Source organism: Oncorhynchus clarkii, chromosome 21, assembly GCF_045791955.1.
Source record: "Oncorhynchus clarkii lewisi isolate Uvic-CL-2024 chromosome 21, UVic_Ocla_1.0, whole genome shotgun sequence".
NCBI classification, from domain to species: Eukaryota; Metazoa; Chordata; class Actinopteri; order Salmoniformes; family Salmonidae; genus Oncorhynchus; species Oncorhynchus clarkii.
The window spans coordinates 54,019,051-54,034,440 of record NC_092167.1 but is presented as its reverse complement, the minus strand read 5'-3'; the positions used below and the strand labels follow the sequence as shown (position 1 = coordinate 54,034,440).

The following is a 15,390-nucleotide window of genomic DNA, read 5'->3' as shown; positions in this document are numbered from 1 at the left end:
AACAAATCCAACATTTATTGTGGAACTGGGATTCCTGGGAGTGTATTCTGATGAAGATCATCAAAGGTAAGTGAATATTTATAATGCTACTATGCTGACTAATGTTGACTCCACAACATGGCGGATATCTCTTTGGCTGTTTTGGTCTCTGAGCGCTGTACTCAGATTACGGAAAAGGAAACCAGGCAAGAAAGTTGTTTTGAAATCTGACACAGCGGTTGAATTAAGGAGAAGTTTATTTTAAGTTCCATGTATAATAGTTGTATATTTTATCAATGTTTATTATGAGTATTTCTGATCCAGTCTCAGTGGTAGACCTATAGCTATAGATCCAGTCTCAGTGGTAGATCTATAGTTACTGAGCCAGTCTCAGTGGTAGACCTATAGTTACTGAGCCAGTCTCAGTGGTAGACCTATAGATACTGAGCCAGTCTCAGTGGTAGACCTATAGATACTGAGCCAGTCTCAGTGGTAGACCTATAGTTACTGAGCCAGTGTCAGTGGTTATTATGAGTATTTCTGTAAATGAATGTGGCTCTCGGCAAAATCACTGCATGTTTTGGAACTACTGATCCTAACGCGCCAATGTAAACTGAGATTTCTGGATATAAATAATGAACTTTATCGAACAAAACATACATGTATTGTGTAACATGAAGTCCTATGAGTGTCATCTGATGAAGATCATCAAAGGTTAGTGATACATTTTATCTCTATTTCTGATTTTTGTGACTCCTCTCTGTGGCTGGAAAAATGCCTGTGTTTTTCTGTGACTTGGCGGTGACCTAACATAATCATTTGGTGTGCTTTCGCTGTAAAGCCGTTTTGAAATCGGACACTGTGGTAAGATTATCAACAAGATTTCCTTTAAAATGGTATAAGATACTTGTATGTTTGAGGAAATGTAATTATGAGATTTCTGTTGTTTTGAATTTGGTGCTCTGCACTTTCACTGGCTGTTGTCATATTGATCCCATTAGCGGGATCTCAGCGGTAGACCTATAGCTATAGATCCAGTCTCAGTGATAGAGCTATAGAGCCAGTCTCAGTGGTAGACCTATAGCTGTTAGATCCAGTCTCAGTGGTAGACCTATAGCTATAGATCCAGTCTCAGTGGTAGATCTATAGTTACTGAGCCAGTCTCAGTGGTAGACCTATAGTTACTGAGCCAGTCTCAGTGGTAGACCTATAGTTACTGAGCCAGTCTCAGTGGTAGACCTATAGATACTGAGCCAGCCTCAGTGGTAGACCTATAGATACTGAGCCAGTCTCAGTGGTAGACCTATAGTTACTGAGCCAGTGTCAGTGGTAGACCTATAGTTACTGAGCCAGTCTCAGTGGAAGACCTATAGTTACTGAGCCAGTCTCAGTGGTAGACCTATAGATACTGAGCCAGTCTCAGTGGTAGACCTATAGTTACTGAGCCAGTCTCAGTGGTAGACCTATAGTTACTGAGCCAGTCTCAGTGGTAGACCGATAGTTACTGAGCCAGTCTCAGTGGTAGACCTATAGATACTGAGCCAGTCTCAGTGGTAGACCTATAGTTACTGAGCCAGTCTCAGTGGTAGACCTATAGATACTGAGCCAGTCTCAGTGGTAGACCTATAGTTACTGAGCCAGGGACTACTGAGCCATGGACTCATGGTACTTACGCCAAATCCTGACTCTGCCATCAGCATAACACAACAGGAATAACACAACAGGAATAACACAACAGGAATAACACAACAGGAATAACACAACAGGATTCGTGACTATTCAACATACACTACCGGTCAAAGGTCGTTCTGCACACCACTGTTGTACTGAGCCTTTATCTGTCTGTTTGTTGCCGCCTGTTAGCTTGCACCATTCTTGCCATTCTCCTTTGACCCCTCTCATTAAAGAGCTATTTTCACCCACAGGACTGCTGCTGACTGGATGTGTTTTGTTTGTCACACCCTTTTGAACAGCCCCCAAAACATTAGGAACACATGGCCCTTTTGAACAGCCAAACAAAACATTAGGAACACATGGCCCTTTTGAACAGCCCACAAAACATTAGGAACACATGGCCCTTTTGAATAGCCAAACAAAACATTAGGAACACATGGCCCTTTTGAACAGCCCCCAAAACATTAGGAACACCTGGCCCTTTTGAACAGCCAAACAAAACATTAGGAACACATGGCCCTTTTGAACAGCCCCCAAACAAAACATTAGGAACACATGGCCCTTTTGAACAGCCACAACAAAACATTAGGAACACATGGCCCTTTTGAACAGCCAAACAAAACATTAGGAACACATGGCCCTTTTGAACAGCCAAACAAAACATTAGGAACACATGGCCCTTTTGAACAGCCCCCAAACAAAACATTAGGAACACATGGCCCTTTTGAACAGCCCCCAAACAAAACATTAGGAACACATGGCCCTTTTGAACAGCCCCCAAACAAAACATTTGGAACACATGGCCCTTTTGAACAGCCACAACAAAACATTAGGAACACATGGCCCTTTTGAACAGCCAAACAAAACATTAGGAACACATGGCCCTTTTGAACAGCCACAACACAACATTAGGAACACATGGCCCTTTTGAACAGCCCCCCAACAAAACATTAGGAACACATGGCCCTTTTGAACAGCCCCAACAAAACATTAGGAACACATGGCCCTTTTGAACAGCCCCAACAAAACATTAGGAACACATGGCACTTTTGAACAGCCCCAACAAAACATTAGGAACACATGGCCCTTTTCAACAGCCCCAACAAAACATTAGGAACACATGGCCCTTTTGAACAGCCCAACAAACAAAACATTAGGAACACATGGCCCTTTTGAACAGCCCCCAAACAAAACATTAGGAACACATATAGTTGCCCTTTTGAACAGCCCCAAAAAACATTAGGAACACATGACCCTTTTGAACAGACCCAAAAAACATTAGGAACACATGGCCCTTTTGAACAGCCCCACAAAACATTAGGAACACATATAGTTGCCCTTTTGAACAGCCCCCACAAAACATTAGGAACACATATAGTTGCCCTTTTGAACGGCCCCAACAAAACATTAGGAACACATGGCCCTTTGAACAGCCCCCAAACAAAACATTAGGAACACATGGCCCTTTTGAACAGCCCCAAAATATTAGGAACACATGGCACTTTTGAACAGCCCCCAAACAAAACATTAGGAACACATGGCCCTTTTGAACAGCCCCAAAACATTAGGGACACATGGCCCTTTTGAACAGCCACAAAACATTAGGAACACATGGCACTTTTGAACAGCCCCAAAAAACATTAGGAACACATATAGGTGCCCTTTTGACCAGCCCCACAAAACATTAGGAACACATATAGTTGCCCTTTTGAACGGCCCCCACAAAACATGAGGAACACATGGCACTTTTGAACAGCCCCAAAAAACATTAGGAACACATGGCCCTTTTGAACAGCCCCAAAAAACATTAGGAACACATGGCCCTTTTGAACAGACCCAAAAAACATTAGGAACACATGGCCCTTTTGAACAGCCCCACAAAACATTAGGAACACATATAGTTGCCCTTTTGAACGGCCCCAACAAAACATTAGGAACACATGGCCCTTTGAACAGCCCCCCAACAAAACATTAGGAACACATGGCCCTTTTGAACAGCCCCAAAACATTAGGAACACATGGCACTTTTGAACAGCCCCAAAAAACATTAGGAACAAATGGCCTTTTTGAACAGCCCCAAAACATTAGGAACACATGGCCCTTTTGAACAGCCACAACAAAACATTAGGAACACATGGCACTTTTGAACAGCCCCAAAAAACATTAGGAACAAATGGCCCTTTTGAACAGCCCCCAAACAAAATATTAGGAACACATGGCCCTTTTGAACAGCCCCAACAAAACATTAGGAACACATATAGTTGCCCTTTTGAACGGCCCCAACAAAACATGAGGAACACATGGCACTTTTGAACAGCCCCAAAAAACATTAGGAACACATGGCCCTTTTGAACAGCCCCAAAAAACATTAGGAACACATGGCCCTTTTGAACAGACCCAAAAAACATTAGGAACACATGGCCCTTTTGAACAGCCCCACAAAACATTAGGAACACATATAGTTGCCCTTTTGAACGGCCCCAACAAAACATTAGGAACACATGGCCCTTTGAACAGCCCCCCAACAAAACATTAGGAACACATGGCCCTTTTGAACAGCCCCAAAACATTAGGAACACATGGCACTTTTGAACAGCCACCAAACAAAACATTAGGAACACATGGCCCTTTTGAACAGCCCCAAAACATTAGGAACACATGGCACTTTTGAACAGCCACCAAACAAAACATTAGGAACACATGGCCCTTTTGAACAGCCCCAAAACATTAGGAACACATGGCACTTTTGAACGGCCCCAAAAAACATTAGGAACAAATGGCCCTTTTGAACAGACCCAAAAAAACATTAGGAACACATGGCCCTTTTGAACAGCCCCCAAACAAAACATTAGGAACACATGGCCCTTTGACCAGCCCCACAAAACATTAGGAACACATGGCCCTTTTGAACAGCCCCCAAACAAAACATTAGGAACACATATAGTTGTCCTTTTGAACAGCCCCAAAAAACATTAGGAACACAGCCCCAAAAAACATTAGGAACACATGGCCCTTTTGAACAGCCCCAAAAAACATTAGGAACACATGGCCCTTTTGAACAGACCCCAAAAACATTAGGAACACATGGCCCTTTTGAACAGCCCCACAAAACATTAGGAACACATATAGTTGCCCTTTTGAACGGCCCCAACAAAGCATTAGGAACACATGGCACTTTTGAACAGCCCCCAAACAAAACATTAGGAACACATGGCACTTTTGAACAGCCACCAAACAAAACATTAGGAACACATGGCCCTTTTGAACAGACCCCAAAAAACATTAGGAACACATGGCCCTTTTGAACAGCCCCCAAACAAAACATTAGGAACACATGGCCCTTTGACCAGCCCCACAAAACATTAGGAACACATGGCCCTTTTGAACAGCCCCCAAACAAAACATTAAGAACACATATAGTTGTCCTTTTGAACAGCCCCAAAAAACATTAGGAACACATGGCCCTTTTGAACAGACCCAAAAAACATTAGGAACACATGGCCCTTTTGAACAGCCCCAAAAAACATTAGGAACACATGGCCCTTTTGAACAGACCCAAAAAACATTAGGAACACATGGCCCTTTTGAACAGCCCCACAAAACATTAGGAACACATATAGTTGCCCTTTTGAACGGCCCCAACAAAGCATTAGGAACACATGGCACTTTTGAACAGCCACCAAACAAAACATTAGGAACACATGGCCCTTTTGAACAGCCCCAAAAAACATTAGGAACACATGGCCCTTTTGAACAGCCCCACAAAACATTAGGAACACATATAGTTGCCCTTTTGAACGGCCCCAACAAAGCATTAGGAACACATGGCCCTTTTGAACAGCCCCAAAACGTTAGGAACACATGGCCCTTTTGAACAGCCACAACAAAACATTAGGAACACATGGCCCTTTTGAACAGACCCCAAAAAACAATAGGAACACATGGCCCTTTTGAACAGCCCCCAAACAAAACATTAGGAACACATGGCCCTTTTGACCAGCCCCACAAAACATTAGGAACACATATAGTTTCCCTTTTGAACGGCCCCAACAAAACATTAGGAACACATGGCCCTTTTGAACAGCCCCAACAAAACATTAGGAACACATGGCCCTTTTGAACAGCCCAACAAACAAAACATTAGGAACACATGGCCCTTTTGAACAGCCCCAAAAACAAAACATTAGGAACACATATAGTTGCCCTTTTGAACAGCCCCAAAAAACATTAGGAACACATGGCCCTTTTGAACAGACCCAAAAAACATTAGGAACACATGGCCCTTTTGAACAGCCCCACAAAACATTAGGAACACATGGCCCTTTTGAACAGCCCCCAAACAAAACATTAGGAACACATATAGTTGCCCTTTTGAACGGCCCCAACAAAGCATTAGGAACACATGGCACTTTTGAACAGCCACCAAACAAAACATTAGGAACACATGGCCCTTTTGAACAGCCCCAAAACATTAGAAACACATGGCCCATTTGAACAGCCACAACAAAACATTAGGAACACATGGCAATTTTGAACAGCCCCAAAAAACATTAGGAACAAATGGCCCTTTTGAACAGACCCAAAAAAACATTAGGAACACATGGCCCTTTTGAACAGCCCCCAAACAAAACATTAGGAACACATGGCCCTTTTGACCAGCCCCACAAAACATTAGGAACACATATAGTTTCCCTTTTGAACGGCCCCAACAAAACATTAGGAACACATGGCCCTTTTGAACACCCCCAAAAAACATTAGGAACACATATAGTTGCCCTTTTGAACAGCCCCCACAAAACATTAGGAACACATATAGTTGCCCTTTTGAACAGCCCCAACAAAACATTAGGAACACATGGCCTGTTTGAACAGCCACAACAAAACATTAGGAACACATGGCCCTTTTGAACAGCCCCCAAAACATTAGGAACACATGGCCCTTTTGAACAGCCCCCCCAAAACATTAGGAACACATGGCCCTTTTGAACAGCCCCCCCAAAACATTAGGAACACATGGCCCTTTTGAACAGTAAAAATAGGTGGGATTTAGCCATAGTTAAGACTTTGTGGCTGTGGTATCTGGCGCTGGTACATTTCTTGGCCATGTATATTTGCTTGGGAGGGGGTAGAGTTTATTTCTGGTTTTAAACGTGTGGGGAGGTTTATCAGATTCAGAAACATTCTAATTTGGTCTGACAAGGGGAGTTGTGGTTAGATATTTTTATAGCTCCATATGTGTTGTCTACTATACTGTTTCCATATCTGTTAAGGCTACTATACTGTTTCCAGATGTGTTAAGTCTACTATACTGTTTCCATATGTGTTAAGTCTACTATACTGTTTCCATATGTGTTAAGTCTACTATACTGTTTCCATATATGTTAAGTCTACTATACTGTTTCCATATCTGTTAAGTCTACCCTACTGTTTCCATATCTGGTCTACTATACTGTTTCCATATGTGGTAAGTCTACTATACTGTTTCCATATCTGTTAAGTCTACCCTACTGTTTCCATATCTGGTCTACTATACTGTTTCCATATCTGTTAAGTCTACCCTACTGTTTCCATATCTGGTCTACTATACTGTTTCCATATGTGTTAAGTCTACTATACTGTTTCCATATGTGTTAAGTCTACTATACTGTTTCCATATCTGTTAAGTCTACTATACTGTTTCCATATGTGTTACGTCTACTATACTGTTTCCATATGTGTTAAGTCTACTATACTGTTTCCATATGTGTTAAGTCTACTATACTGTTTCCATATGTGTTAAGTCTACTATACTGTTTCCATATATGTTAAGTCTACTATACTGTTTCCATATCTGTTAAGTCTACCCTACTGTTTCCATATCTGGTCTACTATATTGTTTCCATATCTGTTAAGTCTACCCTACTGTTTCCATATCTGGTCTACTATACTGTTTCCATATGTGTTAAGTCTACTATACTGTTTCCATATGTGTTAAGTCTACTATACTGTTTACATATGTGTTAAGTCTACTATACTGTTTCCATATGTGTTAAGTCTACTATACTGTTTCCATATGTGTTAAGTCTACTATACTGTTTCCATATCTGTTAAGTCTACCCTACTGTTCCCATATGTGTTAAGTCTACTATACTGTTTCCATATGTGTTAAGTCTACTATACTGTTTCCAGATGTGTTAAGTCTACTATACTGTTTCCAGATGTGTTAAGTCTACTATACTGTTTCCATATGTGTTAAGTCTACTATACTGTTTCCATATCTGGTCTACTATACTGTTTCCATATGTGTTAAGTCTACTATACTGTTTCCAGATGTGTTAAGTCTACTATACTGTTTCCAGATGTGTTAAGTCTACTATACTGTTTCCATATGTGTTAAGTATACTATACTGTTTCCATATCTGTTAAGTCTACCCTACTGTTTCCATATGTGTTAAGTCTACTATACTGTTTCCATATGTGTTAAGTCTACTATACTGTTTCCATATGTGTTAAGTCTACTATACTGTTTCCAGATGTGTTAAGTCTACTATACTGTTTCCATATGTGTTAAGTCTACTATACTGTTTCCAGATGTGTTAAGTCTACTATACTGTTTCCAGATGTGTTAAGTCTACTATACTGTTTCCATATGTGTTAAGTCTACTATACTGTTTCCATATCTGTTAAGTCTACCCTACTGTTTCCATATGTGTTAAGTCTACTATACTGTTTCCATATGTGTTAAGTCTACTATACCGTTTCCATATGTGTTAAGTCTACTATACTGTTTCCAGATGTGTTAAGTCTACTATACTGTTTCCAGATGTGTTAAGTCTACTATACTGTTTCCATATGTGTTAAGTCTACTATACTGTTTCCATATCTGTTAAGTCTACCCTACTGTTTCCATATGTGTTAAGTCTACTATACTGTTTCCATATGTGTTAAGTCTACTATACTGTTTCCATATGTGTTAAGTCTACTATACTGTTTCCAGATGTGCTAAGTCTACTATACTGTTTCCATATGTGTTAAGTCTACTATACTGTTTCCATATATGTTAAGTCTACTATACTGTTTCCATATGTGTTAAGTCTACTATACTGTTTCCATATCTGTTAAGTCTACTATACTGTTTCCATATGTGTTAAGTCTACTATACTGTTTCCATATGTGTTAAGTCTACTATACTGTTTCCATATGTGTTAAGTCTACTATACTGTTTCCATATCTGGTCTACTATACTGTTTCCATATCTGTTAAGTCTACTATACTGTTTCCATATGTGTTAAGTCTACTATACTGTTTCCATATCTGTTAAGTCTACTATACTGTTTCCATATGTGTTAAGTCTACTATACTGTTTCCATATCTGTTAAGTCTACTATACTGTTTCCTAGTGCAGAGCCAAATGTAAACCCTTCATCCATTAACATTGTACTGACCCTGGCTGTTACAGAGTTGGAGTACTTGCTTCACACTGTTGTTGACAAAAATGGTTTCTGTCTCTCCCTCTCTCTCCCTCTCTCCCACCTCTCTCTCTCTATCCCCTCTCTCCATCCTCCATATCTCCCTCATCTCCCTCTCTCTCCCTCTCTCCCACCTCTCTCTCTCTATCCCCTCTCTCCATCCTCCATATCTCCCTCATCTCCCTCTCTCTCCCTCTCTCCAACCTCTCTCTCTATCCCCTCTCTCCATCCTCCATATCTCCCTCCCCTCTCTCCATCCTCCATATCTCCCTCTCTCTCCCTCTCTCCCACCTCTCTCTCTATCCCCTCTCTACATCCTCCATATCTCCCTCATCTCCCTCTCTCTCCCTCTCTCCAACCTCTCTCTCTCTATCCCCTCTCTCCATCCTCCATATCTCCCTCATCTCCCTCTCTCTCTCTCTCTCCAACCTCTCTCTCTCTATCCCCTCTCTCTCATCCTCCATATCTCCCTCTCTCTCCTTCTCTCCCACCTCTCTCTCTCTCTATCCCCTCTCTCCATCCTCCATATCTCCCTCATCTCCCTCTCCCTCTTTTTCTCTCCCTCCTCTCTCTCTTTCTCTCCCTCCTTTCCCTCTCTCTCCCCCTCCTCTCTCTCCTTCTCTCTCTCTGTCTCTAGGAGGATGTGGTATTGAGGAGGAGTGCGATGTTGCTGGGTCTGTCTGTGTTTGCTGTGTTCGGAAGTAGAGTGGCTGGTTTCCCGGGAGCAGGAGGACTCTGTACTCTGGTCATGGCCTTCCTAGCTGCGCTGGGCTGGGGGGCAGAGAAGGTTAGTGTGTTTATAAAGTATTTAGAGAGTCTTTATGAATTTGTAACATGTTTATAAAGCATCTATCTTGTTCTTAACTGACTTAGTTAGATAAAGGTTAAATCTATGTCTACACCCCTGAGTGGATTCGGCTATTTCAGCCACAACCGTTGCTGACCGGTGTATAAAATCAAGCACACAGCCATGCAATCTCCATAGACAAACATTAGCAGGAGAATGGCCCGTGCTGAAAAGATCAGTGATTTTCAACATGGCACCATTATAGGATGTCACCTTTCCATCAAGTCAGTTTGTCAGATTTCTGCCCTGCTAGAGCTTCCCCGGTCAACTGTAAGTGCTGTTATTGTGAAGCGGGAAAGTCTAGGAGCAACAACGGCTCAGCAGTGAAGTGGTAGGCCACACAAGCTCACATCATCATATATAACTACATCATATATAACTACATCATATATAACTACATCATATATAACTACATCATATATAACTACATCATATATAACTACATCATATATAACTACATCATATATAACTACAGCTGTAATGTCATTACATCATCATATATAACTACATCATATATAACTACATCTGTAATGTCATTACATCATCATATCTAACTACATCATATATAACTACATCATATATAACTACATCATATATAACTACATCATATATAACTACATCATATATAACTACATCATATATAACTACATCATATATAACTACATCATATATAACTACATCATATCTAACTACATCATATATAACTACATCATATATAACTACATCATATATAACTACATCATATCTAACTACATCATATATAACTACATCATATATAACTACATCATATCTAACTACATCATATATAACAACAGCTGTAATGTCATTACATCATCATATATAACTACAGTTGTAATGTCATTACATCATCATATATAACTGCATCATATATAACTACAGTTGTAATGTCATTGCATCATCATATATAACTACATCATATATAACTACATCATATATAACTACATCATATATAACTACATCATATATAACTACATCATATATAACTACATCTGTAATGTCATTACATCATCATATATAACTACATCATATATAACTACATCATATATATCTACATTATATATAACTACATCATATCTAACTACATCATATATAACTACATCATATCTAACTACATCATATATAACTACAGCTGTAATGTCATTACATCATCATATATAACTACATCATATATAACTACAGCTGTAATGTCATTACATCATCATATATAACTACATCATATATAACTACATCATATATAACTACATCATATATAACTACATCATATATAACTACATCATATATAACTACATCATATATAACTACAGCTGTATTGTCATTACATCATCATATATAACTACAGCTGTATTGTCATTACATCATCATATATAACTACATCATATATAACTACATCATATATAACTACAGCTGTAATGTCATTACATCATCATATATAACTACATCATATATAACTACATCATATATAACTACATCATATATAACTACATCATATATAACTACATCATATATAACTACATCATATATAACTACAGCTGTATTGTCATTACATCATCATATATAACTACAGCTGTATTGTCATTACATCATCATATATAACTACATCATATATAACTACATTATATATAACTACATTATATATAACTACATCATATATAACTACATCATATATAACTACATCATATATAACTACATCATATATAACTACATCATATATAACTACATCATATATAACTACAGCTGTAATGTCATTACATCATCATATATAACTACATCATATATAACTACATCATATATAACTACAGCTGTATTGTCATTACATCATCATATCTAACTACACCATATATAACTACATCATATATAACTACATCATATATAACTACATCATATATAACTACATCATATATAACTACATCTGTAATGTCATTACATCATCATATATAACTACATCATATATAACTACATCATATATAACTACATCATATATAACTACATCATATATAACTACATCATATATAACTACATCTGTAATGTCATTACATCATCATATATAACTACAGCTGTAATGTCATTACATCATCATATATAAATACATCATATCTAACTACATCATATATAACTACAGCTGTAATGTCATTACATCATCATATATAACTACATCATATATAACTACATCATATATAACTACATCATATATAACTACATCATATATAACTACATCATATATAACTACATCATATATAACTACATCATATATAACTACAGCTGTAATGTCATTACATCATCATATATCTTTTTATTTTGGACTTATTCTCATATTTTTTATTTCCTTTCTTATATTTTTGGGATAAGTTTTCATTGTTTTGGGATCGTTAGATATTAATGACTGTTGGAGCTGGAAACACAATCATTAGATATTACTGACTGTTGGAGCTAGAAACACAATCATTAGATATTACTGACTGTTGGAGCTGGAAACACAATCATTAGATATTACTGACTGTTGGAGCTGGAAACACAATCATTAGATATTACTGACTGTTGGAGCTAGAAACACAATCATTAGATATTACTTACTGTTGGAGCTGGAAACACAATCATTAGATATTACTGACTGTTGGAGCTGGAAACACAATCATTAGATATTACTGACTGTTGGAGCTGGAAACACAGTCATTAGATATTACTTACTGTTGGAGCTGGAAACACAATCATTAGATATTACTGACTGTTGGAGCTGGAAACACAATCATTAGATATTACTGACTGTTGGAGCTAGAAACACAATCATTAGATATTACTTACTGTTGGATGGAAACACAATCATTAGATATTACTGACTGTTGGAGCTGGAAACACAATCATTAGATATTACTGACTGCTGGAGCTGGAAACACAGTCATTAGATATTACTTACTGTTGGAGCTGGAAACACAATCATTAGATATTACTGACTGTTGGAGCTGGAAACACAATCATTAGATATTACTGACTGTTGGAGCTAGAAACACAATCATTAGATATTACTGTAATGTTTGCTAGAAACACAATCATTAGATATTACTGTACTGTTAACTAGAGCCTGTTGCGACTCTAGGGGCAGTATTTTCATTTTTGGAAAAAAAACGTATTTTGAGAATCTGAGATGACAGGGCGATTAACAAAAGGCTAAGCTGTGTTTCACTATATTTCATTTGTGATTTTCATGAATAGGATTATTTTCTAGGGATATTTATGTCTGTTGCGTTATGCTAATTATTGTCAGGCGATGATTACGCTCCCGGATCCGGGATGGGGAGTCAGAAGAGGCCTAGAAACACAATCATTAGATATTACTGTACTGTTAACTAGAAACACAGTCATTAGATATTACTGTACTGTTAACTAGAAACACAGTCATTAGATATTATCGTACTGTTAACTAGAAACACAGTCATTAGATATTACTCTACTGTTAACTAGAAACACAGTCATTAGATATTACTGTACTGTTAACTAGAAACACAGTCATTAGATATTATCGTACTGTTAACTAGAAACACAGTCATTAGATATTACTCTACTGTTAACTAGAAACACAGTCATTAGATATTACTGTACTGTTAACTAGAAACACAGTCATTAGATATTACTGTACTGTTAACTAGAAACACAGTCATTAGATATTACTGTACTGTTAACTAGCAACACAGTCATTAGATATTACTGTACTGTTAACTAGAAACACAGTCATTAGATATTACTGTACTGTTAACTAGCAACACAGTCATTAGATATTACTGTACTGTTAACTAGAAACACAATCATTAGATATTACTGTACTGTTAACTAGCAACACAGTCATTAGATATTACTGTACTGTTAACTAGAAACACAGTCATTAGATATTACTGTACTGTTAACTAGAAACACAGTCATTAGATATTACTGTACTGTTAACTAGCAACACAGTCATTAGATATTACTGTACTGTTAACTAGCAACACAGTCATTAGATATTACTGTACTGTTAACTAGAAACACAGTCATTAGATATTACTGTACTGTTAACTAGAAACACAGTCATTAGATATTACTGTACTGTTAACTAGAAACACAGTCATTAGATATTACTGTACTGTTAACTAGAAACACAATCATTAGATATTACTGTACTGTTAACTAGAAACACAGTCATTAGATATTACTGTACTGTTAACTAGAAACACAGTCATTAGATATTACTGTACTGTTAACTAGAAACACAGTCATTAGATATTACTGTACTGTTAACTAGCAACACAGTCATTAGATATTACTGTACTGTTAACTAGCAACACAGTCATTAGATATTACTGTACTGTTAACTAGCAACACAGTCATTAGATATTACTGTACTGTTAACTAGCAACACAGTCATTAGATATTACTGTACTGTTAACTAGCAACACAGTCATTAGATATTACTGTACTGTTAACTAGAAACACAGTCATTAGATATTACTGTACTGTTAACTAGCAACACAGTCATTAGATATTACTGTACTGTTAACTAGCAACACAATCATTTGACCCTCAATTACATCTGCAAAATATGTGTACACAATCTAGAATTAGATGTTATTTTGATACGACCTTATGAAGTGTTATAACATGTTTATAATCTCTTGGGGTCCCAGTAGCTGTGGTGTTTAGAAAGTGTTTATCCTATCTTCATAAAGTGTTATATCATGTTTATAACCTTTCCAGGGCCCAGTAGCAGCAGTGGTAGGGAACTTTTGGGACATCTTCCAGCCGTTACTGTTTGGACTGATAGGAGCAGAAATCACAGTATCTACACTGAACCCCAATACAGTGGGTAAATACACACTACTACTATAATACTACTACTACTTCTGCCAAACTGCTACTACAGTACTACCATACTACTACTACAGTACTACCATACTACTACTACTACAGTACTACCATACTACTACTACTGCCATACTACTACTACTGCCATACTACTAGTACTACTACTACTTCTGCCAAACTGCTACTACAGTACTACCATACTACTACTACTACCATACTACTACTACAGTACTACCATAATACTACTACTACAGTACTACCATACTACTACTACTGCCATACTACTAGTACTACTACTGCCATACTACTACTACAGTACTACCATACTACTACTACAGTACTACCATGCTACTACTACAGTACTACCATACTACTACTACTGCCATACTAGTACTACAGTACTACCATACTACTACTACAATACTACTACTACAGTACTACCATACTACTACTCCTTCCATACTACTACTACTACAGTACTACCATACTACTACTACTACCATACTACTACTACAGTACTACCATACTACTGCTACAGTACTACCATACTACTGATACAGTACTACCATACTACTACTACCATACTACTAC

The 15,390-nt window shown here is 37.8% G+C and overlaps 1 protein-coding gene across 1 annotated transcript in view; it reads left to right on the top strand.

Moving 5' to 3' along the window:
- The window catches only part of LOC139379532 (sodium/hydrogen exchanger 9B2-like), a 37,552-nt gene that overhangs the window by 17,649 nt on the left and 4,513 nt on the right, over positions 1-15,390 (top strand). Inside the window, exons 8-9 of the mRNA XM_071122350.1 lie at positions 9,739-9,888; positions 14,692-14,800. Of these exons, the coding sequence (XP_070978451.1) occupies positions 9,739-9,888; positions 14,692-14,800 (259 nt within the window). The remainder of the gene's footprint in view (positions 1-9,738; positions 9,889-14,691; positions 14,801-15,390) is intronic.